Source organism: Aulonocara stuartgranti, assembly GCF_965226115.1.
Source record: "Aulonocara stuartgranti genome assembly, chromosome: 15".
Classification (NCBI taxonomy): domain Eukaryota; kingdom Metazoa; phylum Chordata; class Actinopteri; order Cichliformes; family Cichlidae; genus Aulonocara; species Aulonocara stuartgranti.
Window position 1 is genome coordinate 36,039,384 of NC_138951.1, and position 19,374 is coordinate 36,058,757.

The window sequence follows — 19,374 nt, forward strand, 5'->3', positions numbered from 1 at the left end:
ACTTCATGCAAATTAATGTATTGCACAATAATTGCAGGTTACTAAAGACCAGAAGTATGCTATGTGATTTCGTAGCTGTGATTATTAACTGAGAAATTGAAAGTCACATTAACAAATACCAAATTCCACACTGCCCATCAGTTTGACTCCATCTCTCATAAGCACACACACAAATGCAAACATTTATAACCACACATCCATGGACACATGTACACACACACACACCTGAGCACAAACGTGCATGGAGCTTCTTGTGATGTGTTCAGGCGTCACACACACTTACACACGTGCTTGCAGCTGCAGAGGACTTAAGAAGGCAGACAGTGCATTCCTCCTTCAGTGACTGGACACAGCTGAACTGCATGGAGTAACAGTGGTGAGTACTTTTAAGTAATTTGCATTTTCCTATCAAAATATTCTTAGTAATTTGCTGCAAATGGGGGGAAATACATTTATAGATTAGATGTAAATACCCCAGATCCAGATTTGCAAGTATAATAGATAATTGGCAATACTACACTTAGTTAAATGAAAAGATATGTTTCTATTTTTTTTAAGTCAACATTCAATCTTTTGGAAAAATGAGTCCTAAATAGTGATGTGTGATACCACTGATTTCCTTTCCGATCCGATACCAAGTAATATCCAGGGTGGTATCGATGATACTGATCCGATACCGATACTTTGTACAAAAACTTATTTTATTAATTGTATCTCAAATTATAGCGTCATAATGATTACAGGACATCAGATTACTTGTTCTTATCACTTAATAATGCAGGATTCGTCATATAGAAATGAAAAATACAATACAATACAAAATTGAAAAACCATATTGCAGAATTCATAGCATGGCTCAGCCAATTCCAGTTTCCAACAATGGCGGCAGCACCTTAGTTTTAATATTACTCTTATTTCTCTTTCTGGGTCGCAAAAAAACTTTTAACATATTTTCAGGTGAGACTGTAGCTGTGTAAACTTCAAATATCTGAGCCGACCGACACATCGTCTTCAAACCCCTGCGGTCTTTCACTACTCGGGTTAAACATGATATATAAGTCACTTTGATAACTTAAAAATGCTATTGTTTGGCTTTTTCAGTGTTTTATTTGTTCGTGAGTAAATCGGTTTGGCTGAGATTAAAGTTATTAGATTAGATTAGATTAGATTAGATTAAATTAAACTTTATTAATCCCTCGGGAGGGTTCCTCCGGGGTTTTCACACAGCTGAATAAACGTTAAACAGAAAACTGATTAAACAGAAGAGTTTACGTCAGCGCCCGGTTATATTTTGGATAGCAAGGAGCAGACGGCAGTTTCACTCCACTGAGGGAGCTCACGACGTACTACCCGGTTTTCTTTAGACCGCGAAGGCCGGGTCCTCAGGTGGAAGCAGCCTCTGAATTTGGACACCCCCGCTGTTTCGGGACCGGCCGATAATAACGGTGACATTTAACGTATTTTACCCAATAAATAAACCCTGTAAAATGTATTTATCACCCCCCCAACAGCCCTTTTGAATGCCTCCCTAATTCTGAGGTCTCAAGGTTGGCAAGTATGGCCACAACACCTCACTTTTTTGCCACATGTATCGCAAACCACGTCTCAGCTGTTTGTGGAGGTAAAATACATTCACACATGACTCCAGTTACGATCGGCCATTGTTGTGAGTGCGCACGCCAAGGGGCAGCAAGACATTTATACAGCCGTATTTCGCACATGACTATGAAAGGCGGAAGTAGTTCCTTTGAATATATACAATCCGAATGTTAGTTTCTTTCCACTGTGTTCCTGTTAATGATAAACTACAAATTTACCCTAAATTACTAAAATATCGATGTATTAAAGGCAAACAATATTGTTTGCCTTTAATACTAATAAAGATTGCTTGTGGTTAAAATCAAGTGTTGATGAGATTTGTTCAACAGTATTTATTTTATTTGATTGTTTGTTAAGGATTAATGCATGCCCTAACCTTTATTATAAGGAGTGCTTTGCATACCCATTGCTGTAGATTAAATTACACTAGTATAAGAACATAGTGTTGCCCTTATGTAGTTCTGCAAAATAACAAAGGTCATTTTCAAACCAAGAAAGCTTTTCATTGTGACATGGAACCAACATGGTGCAAAGGTCATTTTTCATCTACCTGCAGTTAACGATCATGCTGTTTTCTCAGTAGTTGTGTGTCTGTGTGTGCATATATATATATAAGATACGATAACATAAGAAACACAAGACTTTATTGATCTCACGGTGGGAAAAATTGCTCGTTACCGCAGCTCAGGTATAGATAGCAAAAGAATACTAGAATATAAAGTCAAGAAATACAAAACAAATAAGATAATAAAATATACACAACGGTAGCGGAGGTTCTATGTATACGCATGCCTAGAGCGTGTTATGGATAGAGGGTTGTGGAAATTTGCAAGTAATAAATTTCAACTAAGATAAGATAAAACTTTATTAATCTCTCGGGTGGGTTCCTCTGGGAAATTGGGTTTCCAATAGCACAGCACCGACAGGAGTTACAGAACGTGAGCAGAATATTATATATATATATACACATATATAAATACAGAGACATATATAAATAAAATATACGAAAGGGATAAATAGAATAAATAGAAATAAGAATACAAGGGAATTGCACATTTCAAGTATTGAAGTCTATTGCACCGCTGACTATTAACAAAAAGTATTGCACAAAAAGTATTGCACAAAAAGTATTGCACTAAAAGTATTGCACTAAAAGTATTGCACAGTGAAGTGAAGAGGCACTACAGCTCAGTTGGTTTGTGTGACTCCATGTGATGAAGTTCCTCACCAGACTTCTGTACTCCTCTTCCTGATTATCCCAGATACACCCCATGATGGCTGTGTCATCTGCAAACTTCTGAATATGACATAATTCAGAGTTGTAGCAGAAGTCAGAGGTGTACAGGGTGAAGAGAAGAGGGGACAGCACAGTTCCCTGTGGTGCTCCTGTGCTGCTGACCACAGTGTCAGACGTGATGTCCTTCAGCCTGACGTACTGTGGTCTGTCAGTGAGGTAGTCAGAGGTCCAAGCGACCAGGCAGGGGTCCACCTGCATCCTGTTCAGTTTTTCCTGGAGCAGACAGGGCTGGATGGTATTAAAGGCACTGGAAAAGTCAAGAAACAGGATCCTGACCATGCCTTTTCCCTTGTCCAGGTGTGAGTGGGCTCTATGTAGGAGGTACAGCCGCTCTAGAGTCTTCATAAGATGTGACGTCAGTGCCACTGGTCGGAAGTCATTCAGCTCATTGGGCCGGTTCCTTTTGGGGACCGGGACGATGCAGGATGTCTTCCATAGGGCGGTAACTCTCCCCAGTCGCAGACTGAGATTGAAGACTCGTTGTAGCGGCTCCCCAAGTTCAGCAGCACACGCCTTTAGCATCCTAGGACACACCTTGTCTGGGCCTGCTGCCATTCTGGGGCGAAGCTTCCTCAGTTGTCTTCTGATCTGATCCACTGTGACACTGGGAGATGATTGGAAGGAGGGGGGGGGGAGATGTCCTGCTGTTGAGAGAGGGGTTGGAGGAGGAGGGTGTCATAGTGTCAGGATGGGGGGGAAGCGAGGGAAGTAGGAGAGTGGGGAGAGGGCTCTGTAGTAAAGGTGAGGCTGGGGGGGGTTGTGGGCTGGTCAAACCTGTTGAAGAAGTTGTTGAGTTCGTTTGCCTTCTCCACAGTCCCCCCCACTGTGCTGTTCTTGGTGTTGTGGCCCGTGATGGTTTTCACACCATTCCAGACCTCGATCATATTGTTCCTCTCCAACTTCTGCTCCGCCTTCCTGCTGTAGGTGTCCTTTGCTTCCCTCAGGCAGCGTTTCACCTCCCACTGTGCTGCTTTCATCTCCTCCTTCACTTTGCTCCTGAAAGCCTTCTTCTTCATGTTGAGGACAGCTTTGACTTCCTGTGTTACCCACGGTTTGTTATTAGGATAACACCGTACTGTCTTAGCAGGGGCGACCGTGTCCACACAAAAGTTAAGGTAGTCTGTCAGACAGTGTGTCGCCCCCTCTATGTCCTCACCATGTGGGCTCAGAAGCACATCCCAGTCTGTGGTGTCATAGCAGTCTCTCAGAGCATCCTCCTTTTCTGGGGTCCATCTCCTGATGGAGCGTGTTGTGACAGGCTGCCTTTGGATGAGGGGTGTGTATTGTGGCTGTAGGTAAACCAGGTTGTGGTCTGACTTCCCTAGTGGGGGGAGGGGGGTGGCTCTGTATGCATCTCTCACATTAGCATACAGTAGGTCAATTGTCCTGTTGCTCCTTGTGGGACAATTTACAAACTGGTGAAAAGCAGCCAGAGTAGAATCCAGTGTGGCATGATTGAAGTCTCCAGATATAATAATGAAAGCCTCAGGGTGTTGTGTCTGCAGTCTTGCTGTAACTGTGTGTATTTCCTCACAGGCAGCTGCTGCGTTGGCCCTTGGAAGAATGTAAACACACACACAGATCACATGACTGAACTCTCGAGGTAGATAATATGGCCGCAAGCTAACGGCTAGCAGCTCCAGGTCTGGACAGCATACCGATAATTTAACGGAGACGTGTCCCCACCTCTGCTTTTTCTGCTGGCTATACTATTCTACTACTACACTTACTATGTAAGTAATAAATATCTATAAGTATAGACATGTACATGTACACACACATGTACAAACACACATACACCATACTCACTAAATATACATATATATATACACGTATGCGTACACATATACATGCACACGTCCATACATATATATGGTGCATTATGCATGAAGTGGTAACTGTGGATGTCCACAATGTCCAAGTGACTCATGACAGCATGTTTGAGGAGTTATAGAGTCTAACTGCTGTCGGGATGAATGATCTGCGAAAGTGCTCCTTCCTGCAGCTAGGGTGTTTCAGTCTCTGACAACCCCCAACTGAACACCACGAAAACTAAAGAACTTATCTTGGACTTCAGGAAGGGCAGAGCAGACCTGGCCCCACTTTACATTCACGGGAACTGTGTGGAGAGGGTACACTCCATGAGGTTTCTGGGCGTGCAGATCTCTGATGACCTCTCCTGGACTGCAAATACCACGGCGGTGGTTAAAAAGGCCCAGCAGCGTCTCCACTTTCTGAGAGTGCTCAGGAGGAACAACCTGGAGGAGAGGCTGCTGGTGACATTTTACAGAGCCACCATAGAGAGCATCCTAACGTACGGCATAACAACATGGTATGCAGGGTGCTCAGCTGCAGATAGGAAAGTACTGCAGAGGGTCATCAACACAGCCCAGAAGATCACTGGCTGCTCTCTGCCCAGCCTGGAGGTCACTGCAAACTCTCGGTACCTCAGCAGAGCTGGCAATATCATCAAGGACTACTCTCACCCCAGCAACCAACTGTTTGAACTATTACCGTCAGGCCGACGGTACAGGTCACATAAAACCAGGACAAACAGATTCAGGGATAGCTTCTTTCCCAGAGCTATCACCGTAGTAAATAAGCACAAAAACAATTTAACCTATTCCATACCGTCACTGTCATTATATTATGCTGCTATTCATACTGTCATTATATTAATGCTGCTATCCTGTATATATTGTACATAGTATTGTTTGAGTACTTACGATTGGTTTTTTGTACTTTTTATATTTTACATTTATATTTATTATTGAAACTTGCACCAAGGGAGTGGCACTCCAATTTCGTTGTACTCTGTACAATGACAATAAAGGCTATTCTATTCTATTCTATTCTATTCTATTCTAAAGGAGCTGCTCAGTGCACTCACAGACTCATACAGAGGGTGATGTGGGATGCTCATGATGGATGTCTGATTGACTAACATCCTCCTCTCGCCCACTACCACCACGGATTCCAGAGCACATCCCAGCACAGAGGCTAGACCTCTGCACCAGTTTGTCAATCCTGCTCCTGTCCCTGTCTGTGCATCTGCTCCCCCAGCAGGCCACTGCATAGAAAACGGCACAGTCATAGAATGTCCTGGCGCCCCCATGCTGCAGATTACCACCTCGGACACATAGCCATGGAAAGTCACATGCAGTGATCTGTTTGCCCACTCCAGCTCCCTCCAGCTTCCCTCTCAGTAGTGCAGACTGGATGGTGTCGAGAAGACAAAAACATGATCCTCAAAGTGCTCCATGCCTGCTCTAGGTGAGAGAGGGAACGGTGGTGGTGCAGGATGAGCCTTTCCATGGTCTTCATCAGGTGAGAAGTCAAAGCCACAGACTTGAAGTGGTTGGGCTCCCTGGGGTGTGCGATCTTTGGCACCAGAACCACACAAGAAGTCTTCCACAGTTCAGGAAACCTTTCCAGACTCATGTTCAGGCTAAAGATATGTACGGGGTGGCTGTAGCTCAGGTGGCAGAGCAGGTCAGCCACTAATCAGAAGGTCGGTGGTTCGATCCCAGGCTGCCTCCTGGCTGCATGCCAAATATCCTTGGGCAAGATAATAACCCCATGTTTGCCTACTGGTGGTGGTCAGAGGGCCCGTGGCGCCAGTGTCCTCTGTCAGTGCGCCCCAGGGCAGCTGTGGCTACAATGTAGCTTGCCATCGTGAATGTGTGTGTGAATGGGTGGATGACTGGATATGTAAAGCGCTTTGGGGTCCTTAGGGACTAGAAAAGCGCTATACAAATGCAGGCCATATGGAGGAGGGCTGAGGGAACCTCAGGGGTGGGGGAGGTGGTAAGTGGTCCAGAGTCAAATCTGTTGAAAAACAGATTCAAGTCGTTGCTCACCACTGCTCAATAGACACTGTGGCTCCTCTATTGTCCTAGAAGTGTCCAGAGATTTCTTTCAGCAGGTCTTCTTGTACCTTCTTGGTAGAAACTAGTGGTGCAACGGATCAAAAGTCTCACGGATCGGATCACGTTTTTTTCGTCACAGATCGGATCAATTTTCGGATCAGCAGGAAAAAAAGAAGACAAAAATTTAACTCGCTATTTACTTATTTAAACAACGCGGTGACTTACAGGTTCTCTGGATGTGGTGATGAAAATTCCCAAAGGGAGTAGAAGACATGGAATTACTCTACAGGTTGTAGTTCAAATAAAAGATGACCAAGAGAGTCGGGGGGGAAAAAGCTTAAAACACAAAGAAAAATAAAAAGAAAAGAAAAACGAGCTGGGAGCTGAGGTAACAAGCTGCCTGTGGCCCCATCTTGGAAAAAAAAAAAGCTCACCTTCAGACGCTTTCTGTGCTGCTGAAGTAAAGTCAGGTTTTGCGTGCTTAGCAGGAGTTGCCGCGGTGTTATCCATGGATGATGAACAAGGATCACTCAGAAGTGTTCGTCTATGCTCTCGTGTCAGGCGCTTCAGCTGATAGTTTTTTCTCCCCAGGACATAGCTTACATATTATTGTAATATTCTTGTCTGCTTGTTTCAGAAAAGTGAAGAGACGGGAATATGTCCATTTCAAAAAACAGCCACACACTTCAGCCGAGTCCGACATCTTCCGCTTTAGAATACGACTATGCAGCAAACTGGCGTGAAATGACGTGCACCTGCACTACAGCGATGTTAAATCAGCAGAGTTTACTTCTACGTTTAGAAGATAAATTATTGAAATTAAATAATGATATTCAGCGGGTTTAATTATTTTACAATGTAACACAAGCACTTTGTAAGTAACTGTAATTAAAATACCTAAAAATGAACAGTAATTAGTTATATATATATATATATATATATATATATATATATATATACATATATATGTGTGTGTGTGTGTGTGTGTGTGTGTGTGTGGTGGGGGATGCTGTCGCATTGTAAACAGTGTAAGACTTAAGACTGGTTAAAATGATTTCACAACATGTTAAAAACAAGTCTAAGCACAGCAAACTGCATGTGGTTTCCTGTTTTATTTCACGTTCATGCAAGAGGGTGACACATGAAACACTTATCTGACTTTGATCATCCTATACTCTGCTACGACAGGGGCCAGGTCCTGCACAGCTTGCATTTCTGTTAGGGCTAATAGAGAATTCACACCTGTGGCCAATTTAGAATTACCAATTATGCCCGGCCCACTAACTGCAAGTGTTAGACTGTAGGAGGAAACCAGACTACCTGGAGAAATCCCAAGCAGACACACAGAAACACATGACAAACACAAAAGCTCTACAGTGAAAGGCAGCAGCCAGATTATGAATTTGAACGTAGGAAACTTCTTGCTGTGAGGTAACAGCGCTGCCACCATGCCGCCCAAATCAGTTTTCAAAAATGTTGCATTTAGTTGACTTTAAGAATTCTCACAGTGTTTATATTTAAAATACATTAATATGAATTTAAAATGACTTTTTCAAACTTCAGGAGTTGTTTGGTTACTAATTGGATGTAATTCCCGCTGACAGATTCACCAAACATCCTGACTGTGGAGAAATCTAGAGGGCTGAGATTATCAAACTCAATAATGGAAGGCCAGTCTGCTAGTGAGCCATCCGGACCAGGTTTTGTTTTGGCTGACTATGCAGTCTTTGCTGCCATGTTATTGGTTTCTGTGGCGATAGGACTTTTCCAGGCCCTGAAGAAAAGGCCAAGAGAAGCAACTGCTGACGACTTCTTCACTGGGGGCCGGAGCTTGCCAGCGATTCCTGTTGGCTTGTCTCTCTGTGCCAGCTTCATGTCAGCAGTCCAGGTTCTGGGTGTTCCTTCTGAAGGTTTTCGCTATGGCTTCAAATTCCTCTACATGTGCCTCGGACAAAGCATCAACTCCTTGCTGACAGCTTACCTGTTCCTGCCGGTTTTCTTTCGACTGGGCATCACCAGCACCAATCAGGTTCTAATGACCTAATAGTCATTGCCTCATTTATTTTATGAAGGAAATGAGTATATTTCAGTCTTCTGAATTGTTTTAATTCATTCATGATGCACATAATTATATTTAGATGATTCTATGTAACATAATTCTGCGAAACCCTTTCACACTAAGATAAATTGCTATGGAAATATCCCTTGCATGTCACATGTCTATATAACAAACTTTCATTGTGAATTGCAAATTTTGTATGTTTTTTTTTTTAAATTAAATCACATATTTCTTATATTTCATATGACCTCATTGCAATGATTAACAAATAAAAATTAACAAATTCAAAAGTTTATAAATATGCATTACATTGTGCAATTATCAAAGTAACAGGAGCAATAATTTTATTTGCCACTGATGATTGAGTGGCTGCTAATTTTAGAACAATATAATAAAAATAGTTTGATTTGAGGATTTTTATTAACGAAACATGACAATGTATTTATCAACAGCGAAGTAATAGAATTTATCTGACCAAGTGTTGAAAGGTGCCTGTAGTCCTTCAAACATGGTGAATATAGGGGGTGAAGAAGGATGAGGTTATAACACCGACCATCTGCCTGTCACAGTATCTGAGGATGAGATTTGGCAGAGGGATGCAGCTGCTGGGGAGCATTCAGTTTCTCGTTGCCACGGTAAGACAGACAATGTAATGTTCTCTGTTGGATTGAAGAATTTGGAGCTCACAAAGACATTTTTTATTTTCAAATTCTTCTCATATTTATTCATCTTCAGGCAAACCTAGTGGCTTCAATCCTTTAACCCAGTGTTTATCACCTTTTTGCTGCTTTGCTTGAATTTCCTCTCTCACAGCTGCTTTACACAGGGATTGTCATCTACGCGCCAGCTTTAATTCTGAATCAAGGTAGGTGAGGTCTAAACATGGTCCTCTGTTTTCATAGGATATTTTCATTTATTTGACACTTTGTCATACTGGAGAACACGTGTGTATTTATAGCACCAGACGTTTTGCTCCTTATCAGTGTTGACTCAGCTAAACCGTTTATTTCTGAGAAGAGGATGTGTGGAATAAATTTAAGGGAAATATGTGTTACAAAAATGAATGTTTAAACAGTGATAAGAAATATCTGAACAGTGATAGGAAAGGGTGACATTAAACCTGACACTAAGACCTGCTGCACTGACTTTTTATGAAACTTTTTAATTAAGTATCTTTGCTCAAAACTCAAGAAGGCAAATTTAATTACTGTATGTATGATATTTAGTACCGTCTTTTAGTACTTTAGTTCTTTAGTACTGTCTTCTTTCTCTCTCCCCGGTCGTGGGAGATGGCCCCGCCCCTCCCTGAGCCTGGTTCTGCCGGAGGTTTCTTCCTGTTAAAAGGGAGTTTTTCCTTCCCACTGTTGCCAAAGTGCTTGCTCATATGATTGTTGGGTTTTTCTCTGTATGTATTATTGTAGGGTCTACCTTACAATATAAAGCACCTTGAGGCAACTGTTGTTGTGATTTGGCGCTGTATAAATAAAATAACTTGAATTGAATTAGTACCAGAAATAATTTTTACTTTTTTACCATAAATTTGTGGATGGTTTTCACACATTATTAATGACTGGTTCTTGTAGTTTACAAATAAAGCTGTTGTTTCATTCACTGTTTTTGTAGCTACTGGACTCAACATATGGGCATCCCTATTTTCTACTGGGCTCATCTGCACCTTGTACACCACACTGGTAAGAAGACTGCTTTAATATTCTCATCAAACAAGTAAGCATGCAGCATCAGACCACCACCTGTTTCAGAGTTCAGTGTTCATTTAAAAATGCCTTGTTGGCTCATTTGTGCAGGATGTATTTCAAAATAAGATGCCTAAACAAAAATAAAATGTAAACTAAGTTGTCTAGATAAAACTAGCAGATTATTTTGGTTTTGGGGGATGTTTTTTCTCGTGGTAGATGTCTTTTAACCTCAGACTTCTCTGAGAATAAAAATGCTGTTACTGTATATCTAACACAGAGCAGTAAACTTAAATCAGAGATTAAAACACAAACATTCAGCTGACATCGTGTTTCAGGTTTTGTATTAAGTTTTAACTCCGTACACAAAGTTATTAAGGTGCAAACATTTGTCTCATGCTCTGTTTCTGTCTCCTCTCATCTCTGTATAGGGTGGAATAAAAGCTGTGATCTGGACTGATGTATTCCAGATCATTGTCATGTTGTTGGGCTTTGTGGCCATTTACATCCATGGCACAGTCCTGGTTGGTGGTCCGGCACAAGTACTGAGGATTGCAAACAATGGATCACGCATTAATTTTAATGAGTAAAAAACATTTTTAATTATGAATGTCTTTATAAATGTACATTAGTGTGCGACTACATCTTGATACAAAAAGACTGAACAAGTCACTGCAAATGCTACTTGGATCTTCCACAGTTTTAGCTTTGACCCACGGCATCGCTACACATTCTGGAGCCTCTCTGTTGGGGGTGCATTGGTTTGGCTGTCCATGTACGGAGTGAACCAAGCACAAGTCCAGCGATACATCTCCTGTCGATCAGAGAGAGCGGCCCAGTGGTGAGTGAACACCTACATGCTGAAACAGACAGACTATGACACAAGCATAGTATCCATGAAATCTGATTATGTTTCAGTTATAATAGCTGAAACGTAACCAACCACTGAAAAGCCATGCGACAAGACAAGGAAGAGGTCAGAGTTTCAAATAATAAGGTCAGCATGTGTTTAACTAACCCCATGAGCCAAGAGCTCAGGCTTCAGACTGGCTCTGCATGATGTCAGTCAGAGGGGATGTCCCCAACATGGTTGTCTCACACACACAGATTAACAAAATGGACCTGTAGCCTAAAAGTTGCCAGTCTGAGGCCAGTTTACTGTTGGTGCTATGGGCTGACCATAGATGCTATTGTAGCCATGTATACATTGTCTCAAAATATGTTGCATCAAACATTGTTGTGGCTCTACAGTTTGCATCATTACTCTGCTGTCGTTCATCTTTTTAAATGTGCTATTCTCTGACTGCTTTTGTGCCATTTCCCTGTTTCTGATTTTTCAAAACTCTCCAACTTTGGACTGAATAGCCTCGTCTTCTAAAATCCTCATGAAAGCTCTGACATCTTTGTTTATCTAATGGTTTAAAATAGCTTTAATAAGAAGACTTTTGTCATTTAATTATGGATGCAAGGTAGATTGTTTCACAGTGACTCCCTCAGGACAGTATCATTATTTTCCAGGTGTCTGCTATTGTGGTCCTCATTCATGTTTTCTCAAAGTGAGAGGACTGTCCAGGTCTGATAGTTCAGGCACTAGTTCTTCTTAATAGGCACTTGATATTATAAAGCATTGTTGTCCTACAGACATTACATATCCATCGATTTGGGTTTTTTAATTATGATATTTGCATGTACATATACTGATTACACTTAAGAAGGAATGTGTTATTATGACAATGAACATCTCCATATATTAACCAGCAATTCTTTGTAATGTAAATTTACTTCCAAGCATAGATGGATATCTAATTCAAGTTTTAGATTAAAATTTATAATAACAGTTTTTCACTTTTCCCACACCAGTAAGTAGGAAGTGGAAACAGTCATCATGTTTGGTTTCATTTTCAGGGCACTGTTTGTGAACCAAGTGGGTCTGTGCCTCATTGTGAGCAGTGCAGCAACCTGTGGCATCGTCATGTTTGCTTTTTACAACACGTGTGATCCACTGAAGTCTGGGAGGATTTCTAAACCTGACCTGGTAATCAGATTACTTTCATTTTGTACTGAGCAACGAAATATTTAATGAGTCAGTTTTAAGATGTTTCTTGAGATGCAGACATTTGTTCTTAGCTAAACTCATTTTATTGTTAAATTAGGCTAATGGCTAAATGGAATATTTTACTTAGTTGCATATTGAGGTATACAGTAAATATCCATATTGTACAAGGAAAAAAACAAACAAACAAATACGGACATTTCTATTATCTCAGCAGGGCCTTTATGTGGCCAAGACTGAATACCACTAATAACTAGTGTGTTTTGGTATGCTCGTATGTTACATGCCAGTATGTACCTGTTTATTGTTGGGGTTTTTTTTTTGGTTTTTTTACTCTTTATGCATCTGATGAAGCTTATGCCGTACTTTGTGCTGGACATATTCCAAAATTACCCGGGCTTCCCAGGTCTTTTCCTCGCCTGTGCATACAGCGGGACTTTGAGGTATCCAAATCTACGTTTCTTTAAACCTTACCTGAAGCAGGTATGTCCCTCACATTACAAGGAGCCAGCATAAATAACTTCGCTTGAGACATTTCGTAACTTGTGTGATGGTTTAAGGCTATTTGAGGTTTAAAGACAGAAAACTCTTCAGTCTTCAAGTGAATGTGAGGAAATATCAGACTAAACTACATATCCTCTGTTAACATCTAACATTCATCATATGCATGTTACATCTTTTACATACTGTATACATATATATTACACATTTTTATGCACAAGAAAGAACCATCAAATAATGAGCTGCCGCTATGAGATTAATGTTAATCAAGCCTCTTTTTAACAGTACGGCTTCCACAAGCATCAATGCCATGGCTGCGGTGACGATTGAGGATATCCTGCACCCCTATCTGCTTCACATGACACAGAAGAAACTGATGCTGGTTTCCAGAGGATTGTGTAGGCTGACTATACCACTTACTGCTGTAATGTTTTAGTCCCAGATTCTTAGAATAAGTCATATTCGGCAATAATGCATTTTGAACCTTTTCTCTAAGCACTCCTGTATGGTGGTGGTTGTATCTTGGTGGCTGCACTCTCCTCCCTAGTGAACTGGGGAGTTCTTCAGGTAACAATATCATAATCAATCATTTTACCAAAGATTTTTGCAATTTTTAACAAAAATGATAAAACAATAGTTGTTGTTATACAACTATTGTTGTTGTCATACATGAAACCCAGATAATGTTGGAAGACTGTGTAAAAGTTGCAGTTTCAGATATGCCACACACAGCAGGAGGTATTTTGAAACTTCAGAAATGTTAGATGCACTTTTCTCACATGGGCACCGTAATTCAGGCATGCAGTGCATATGTAAGAGATATAAGACAGTTACATTTTTGACCTGAATAACTAATTACAGATAAGATTTATACTATACTCTGTAACAAAGTTTTTTGGGTTGATTTTCGAACGTACCATTTATCTTCCCTCTTTAGGGATCATTTACTGTCATGGGTGTGGTCAGCGGCCCATTACTTGGAGTGTTTATTTTGGGAATATTTTTCCCAGCAGCAAACAGACTGGTGAGTGACTGGTAAAGAAATGATCTACAAATACTTCCAAGAAGCACATGTACTTAGATTAAATTCACAGGTAAAAGCCAAACGACTTAAACAATGGCCTGAATTGTATTCTCTTTAATCTAAAAATATCAGGAGAATGTCTCAAACTAAATTGCATAATACTCGATGGAAATTTTGAAACGTATTTCTTGAAAATATAACAATTATTAACTTGAATGTTTGCCATGTATTAATGTAGACATCTATCTTATCTATTAAGGAAGACTTGGGTGTTAGTCACAGATCCATGATGAATCTGTGTTACTGTTAACACCACTCCTTTGTTCGGACACGTCACATAAAACATTTTAAAGCAGTAACTTTGTGAGCTCTAGTTTAATAGTGAAACAGTTAAAAAGCAGTTCACACTCATCGCTCTTGACACAGCACCTTGATATTGTTCTGTTAGCCAGACAACTTTCCCTGGAAATTTATCAGTGCACATATTTACTTTCTGAATTCCTTACATTTAAGGAGGTCCCACTTACGTGGAGTGTGTGTTACCTCACATGGGCCATTACTGTTTTTCACAGCGACACTGTGCTACAGGTAAACATTTTAGAAACCAGCTGGCCATGGATGCTCATTTGCTTTATCTGTGTTTCAGGGGGCATTCACGGGGATATTAGCTGGCTTCCTTGTCTCTATGTGGCTAGCTGTAGGTTCAACTCTGTATCCACCCAGTGAGGAGACCATGGGTGTCCTGCCCAGCTTAGCAGGTTCCTGTGAATCCATAAACACCACCCAGAGTAGCATAGCTATCGAAGACCAGCACTCTGTCTCCACCCGGCTTCACCCCAATAACCAGGGGTCAGTGAGTTCAGTGAGGCTTAAACGTACATGCTAGTTTATAATAATAATAATAATGATAATAATAATAATAATAGTAATAATAATAGTTGTTATCCTGTTTTTCCCAAAACTAGGGGCCTGTTAAACTTCTACTCCATGTCCTACCTCTACTTCGGTGCCATGGCAACTAGTTCAGTTGTACTTGTCGGTGTAATTGTGAGCTACGCAACAGGTAAAAAGCTGTTATTGTGTTTGTAAAACTGCTGATTCACAGTGCTTTTATTTGATTTCAAGATAATAAAAGTGCACACGCTTCAGATATGCCAAAGCAATCAAACAGTGCATTTAAAACATATTACGCCATTCTTTTTCTCTCAACACAGGCCCAACAAAGAGGGAGAACATTAAAGAAGGTTTGTTATGGTGGGACCTGAAAAAGAAGAAAGTGGAGGGTTCCCCTAAAAACAGAGTAAGTCCTGTATGACTGTCCTGCACAGTCAATGACTGTACTTTCCATAGTCCTTGTGCACAACCAGGACTATGGACTGTGCACAGCAGCCCTAAATACTGTTAGAACACGTGAAGGGGGCTCAAAGGATATTTTTTCCCACTCAGATGTCAGTTATGTTTACATGTATTACATTTGTCTTATTTCCATGGGAAAATGTACAAAAGAAAATGAATTTATTAATTAATCTGTTTTAAAAGGTAATTATTGCTTTATAACTCAACACGTGACTTCAAAGTGGAATATGGAATATGGTGTTAGTGTAAACACAGAAATTATGATCAGTCTGTTAAAGATTTCTTGTCCAAGAAGTTTTCACTTTCCCTTATTTTAAGTGTGTACTCATCAGCCATTTTGTTAGCTACACCTTGGAAGTACTAGGTCAGTTTTTTTTTTTTGTTTTGTTTTTTATCACAGTAGCCTTAATTCTTTATGACACAGATTCAATAAAGTGTTGGAAACATTCCTCAGAAATTTTGGTCCATATTGATGTGACAGCATCACACAGCTGCTGCAGATTATTCGCTGCAAATCTTCCCTTCCACCACATCCCAAAGGTGCTTTATTCTATGTTTATAACAGTAGAGGCCATTGGAGTACAGTGAACTCACTGTCACATTCAAGAAATCAGTGTGATCAGCAACGATACTCTGGCTGGCTGTGGGGATTAGACGTTGCTCTGTTGGTAATAAGTGGCCCAAAACATGACAAGAATATTCTTGTCCTTACACCATTACACGCCAAGTCTGAACTGTCAGTACAAAGCAGGATGAATCCATTCTTTCATGTTGTTTACACCAAATTCTGATCCTAAAATCTGAACGTTGCAGAATGTTGTTCTTAATCTTCTATTGCCTAAGCTTGGTGGGCAAATTTACAGGCTGTTTCCTGTTCTATGCTGACAGGAATAGAGGTATTCATTGTGGTCTTCTCCTGCTGTGTTGTGCTTTGAAAGATGCTCTTCTGCAAATCTTAGTTGTAGCAACTGATATTTGCGTTGCTGTCACTTTCCTATCAGCTGAAAGCAGCCAGCCATTCTCCTTTGACCTCTGACATCATCAAAGCATTTTCCCCCAGGGAACTGGGGGAACTCTTTCTCAGACCATTGTCTGTAAACTTTGGAGCTTGTTGTGTGGGGAAAATCCCAGCAAATCAGTAGTTTCTGAAATACACCACCTGACACTACAACATTTTTCTTTCCTATTCTTGTTTTGAATTTTAGCAGGTCGTCTTAACTGTGCTTACATTCCTAAATGCATTGAGCTGCTGCTACCTGATTGATTATACATTAGTTAAAAGCAGTTGAATAGGTGTAACAAAGTTAGTGCATAAAGAAGGTATTATTGTAGATTTGTGTCAGTCTCTTGCTTTATTTTTAAACTTTTTCTCTAACTGTGGTTCTGTTTTGTTTTCAGGAGGGAGACAAAGTGTCAGAAGAACTACAGTGTGTGTCTTTGATGACAATGGACAAGCAGGATGCAGGGGAAGGGGAAGGAGACCAAAGAGACAGCAGAAAATAAAGTCACTGCACAGTCTATAGCTGTTAGAAGACTACTGATCCCACTGGAACACATCACGGTGCTATCTTCTCTCTATCGGCACTAATAAATTTAGGTGTTGTTTTCATTTTCAAAGTGTTTCTCTCTATATATTTTGGTTCTAAGTCTGCCTCATATTTTAAGTTACACCTGTGCCAAGAAACTATAAGTGCAGACTATCAGTGATGAAAGGCTCTTTCATGGGAACTCTCATTCTGGTATGTTCCATATTCCTAACAATGCACACCTGCACTTCAACCAGCATTAACCGACATGTGGGCAGGTACACGGGATATGCTTAAACTGTAATTCAACCCTTGCTTCCTCATTCAGCAATCATTTAACATCTGCTCGAATGAGCCTAAAACTTCCTCCTAAAGAATGAGGGGATTTTTCCCTTTAATAATGTACCAGTTATGACTTTCTACTTAACTGTGGACTGCAGGTGTACCTCTAAATAAACAAAGATCAATGGCTCAGTGGCTAAGATCAATTTTACACAATTATACAAAAAGACATCTGAGAAATAAAAAGAAAACCTTCGAAGCAAAAGTAACCCCATGTGTGTAAACAAGAAAAATAAAGGGGTAAAACAAGCTATTGTTCAGTTCAGTCCCCTCAGAGGTTGGAGTTCAGCTTTATTTCATTATGCTGCACTTGTTTTCTGCTGCCATGCAACATTACAAACACACCCCATTAGCACAACACAGAACACCCTCTTTGTACTGTCAGTTTCACACTTCACCCTAAATACACAGCAGATAAAACAAAATTCTACACCACAACACCTGTGACTGCATTCACACCTAAAGTCTCCTGACAGAAAGTGAACTGTTATTGCTGGGTATTTATTGGGTCGTGGTATTGACACGAACAGTGATATTTATTGTGAGATGTGTCCCTCTGGAATCTTGCGTGCAATAAATATACAACTAAATGAATAAACTTTAGTCTCAAAAATGAGACGAATGTAAGAAACAGGCTGAAGAGGATTGTTTTGTGTATGATGACCCCTGCTGATCATTTACAGTCACTAAAAAAAATGCAGAAAAGCAAAACCACCCACACACACGCATGACTGCATCCATCATGGCTGCCAACTACACACAAATAAATGAGAACGAAAGTGCTTATAACACAGTAATTTCATTTATTGCATTTTAAATCAACCTTTCATCCATGGTGGCCTTACAAAAGTAAACATATTTCGTCACACTCCGATAAGCTGGCAGGAATGACTGTGGAGTTCAGTCTTTAAAGCGGTGAGGTTGTGCTTCCGTGCACGTTTGTCCTGAATCCCTCAAACGCCTCCATGTTGTCGCATGAGCTACTGGGTTTCTTCACCACTCATCGGCGGCCCTGTTAGAGTCCTCGTCGGCTACAGCACAGTCCAGGCGCTGCACACCGGGAAGCGCCAGGTCCCGTTCGTTAAGCTTTTCCAGAAACGACGAAAGGAGTCGTTTATTCAAATGGTCCGTCAGCGTCCTTTCCTCTTCGACCCGCTCCTTGGCCACGTTTCTATCCGGCTCCGCTTCCTCGGTTTCGGTATCCGCGCCAGGCTGCTGCGGAGGGCCGGACCGGTGGTTCAAGGACAAGACGTTCGACTGCTCGCCTTCCCCGGGCTCCTGCTCTGTCCAGCTCCCGCCGTCCGCCCCCGATTCGGTCTCCATCCGTGATATTAAAGTGGTCTGCAGGGCGGCATTCTCCAGCTCTTTCAGGCGCTTACTGTGGAGGCCGCAGGCTGGAAGTTCATTGCCAGACGAGTTGTTCTTGTTATGATGGGCCTCGCCGGTCTGCTCCATCATGCTCTGCGTCTCTTTCTTCTTCTGGGGGTTTAGCGGCCAGCTAGCGTCTTTGAATCTCACTACTGCCCTCTTCTGGAAGAGGCTTGCTCTAATCTCAGATTGGTTCCCTCCACTGCACTGTCCTGAATGCCCTTGCTGATACACGTTTTCTATCTTTTTTGGTGTTTCACTAAAGACTAAAGTGATGTTTGATTAGATTTTCAGCATGTTAAACTTTAGTCAGAAGAAGAAAAATATTACACATCCACAGATAATGATAACGCACCCTGCAGAAAAAACGAACAATCTGTCTGTCGGTATGCACATCAGTGAGGACCTCTCTTGGACCACCAACACAGCATCACTGGCCAAGAAAGCACTCCCACTCCCCTCCCTGCAAGACATTTACACCACTCGCCTCACCCGCAAAGCCATCACAATTGTCAACGATGCAACCCACCCCGCGCACTGTCTGTTCAGCCTCCTGCCCTCTGGAAAGAGATACAGAAGTCTCCGCTCCCACACTACCAGGCTCACCAACAGCTTCATCCACCAGGCTGTGAGACTGCTGAACTCTCTTCCCTCCCGGCTCCCAGCCAGCAGAATCACCAGATTGG

The 19,374-nt window shown here is 41.3% G+C and overlaps 1 protein-coding gene across 4 annotated transcripts; it reads left to right on the top strand.

Annotated features, from left to right (window-relative positions):
* The first annotated feature begins 315 nt into the window (after window positions 1–315).
* Window positions 316–17,061, top strand: slc5a5 (solute carrier family 5 member 5). Of its 4 annotated transcripts, none has more exons than XM_082506193.1 (16): window positions 316–376; window positions 8,370–8,794; window positions 9,394–9,459; window positions 9,638–9,689; window positions 10,448–10,515; window positions 10,950–11,104; window positions 11,219–11,359; window positions 12,424–12,553; window positions 12,926–13,014; window positions 13,358–13,470; window positions 13,569–13,639; window positions 14,010–14,096; window positions 14,743–14,945; window positions 15,062–15,159; window positions 15,311–15,396; window positions 16,851–17,061. In XM_082506193.1, exons 2-16 carry the CDS (start codon window positions 8,429–8,431, stop codon window positions 16,953–16,955), a joined length of 1,830 nt encoding a protein of 609 aa, XP_082362319.1. In that variant the 5' UTR covers window positions 316–376; window positions 8,370–8,428; the 3' UTR covers window positions 16,956–17,061. The 4 variants fall into 4 exon arrangements, with proteins under 4 accessions (XP_082362319.1, XP_082362320.1, XP_082362318.1 ...); XM_082506194.1 differs by lacking the exon at window positions 316–376 and adding an exon at window positions 4,535–4,629; XM_082506192.1 differs by lacking the exon at window positions 316–376 and adding an exon at window positions 7,985–8,196.
* Window positions 17,062–19,374: the final 2,313 nt, after the last annotated feature.

What these genes read in the sequence shown, in the direction of transcription:
- slc5a5 (XM_082506193.1), top strand. Translation starts at nt 8,429, where the DNA reads ATGGAAGGCCAGTCTGCTAGTGAGCCATCCGGACCAGGTTTTGTTTTG. An exon ending in GCATCACCAGCACCAATCAG is followed by an intron (nt 8,795 to 9,393) that starts GTTCTAATGACC and finishes TGCCTGTCACAG; the next exon opens with TATCTGAGGATGAGATTTGG. An exon ending in AGCTTTAATTCTGAATCAAG is followed by an intron (nt 9,690 to 10,447) that starts GTAGGTGAGGTC and finishes CTGTTTTTGTAG; the next exon opens with CTACTGGACTCAACATATGG.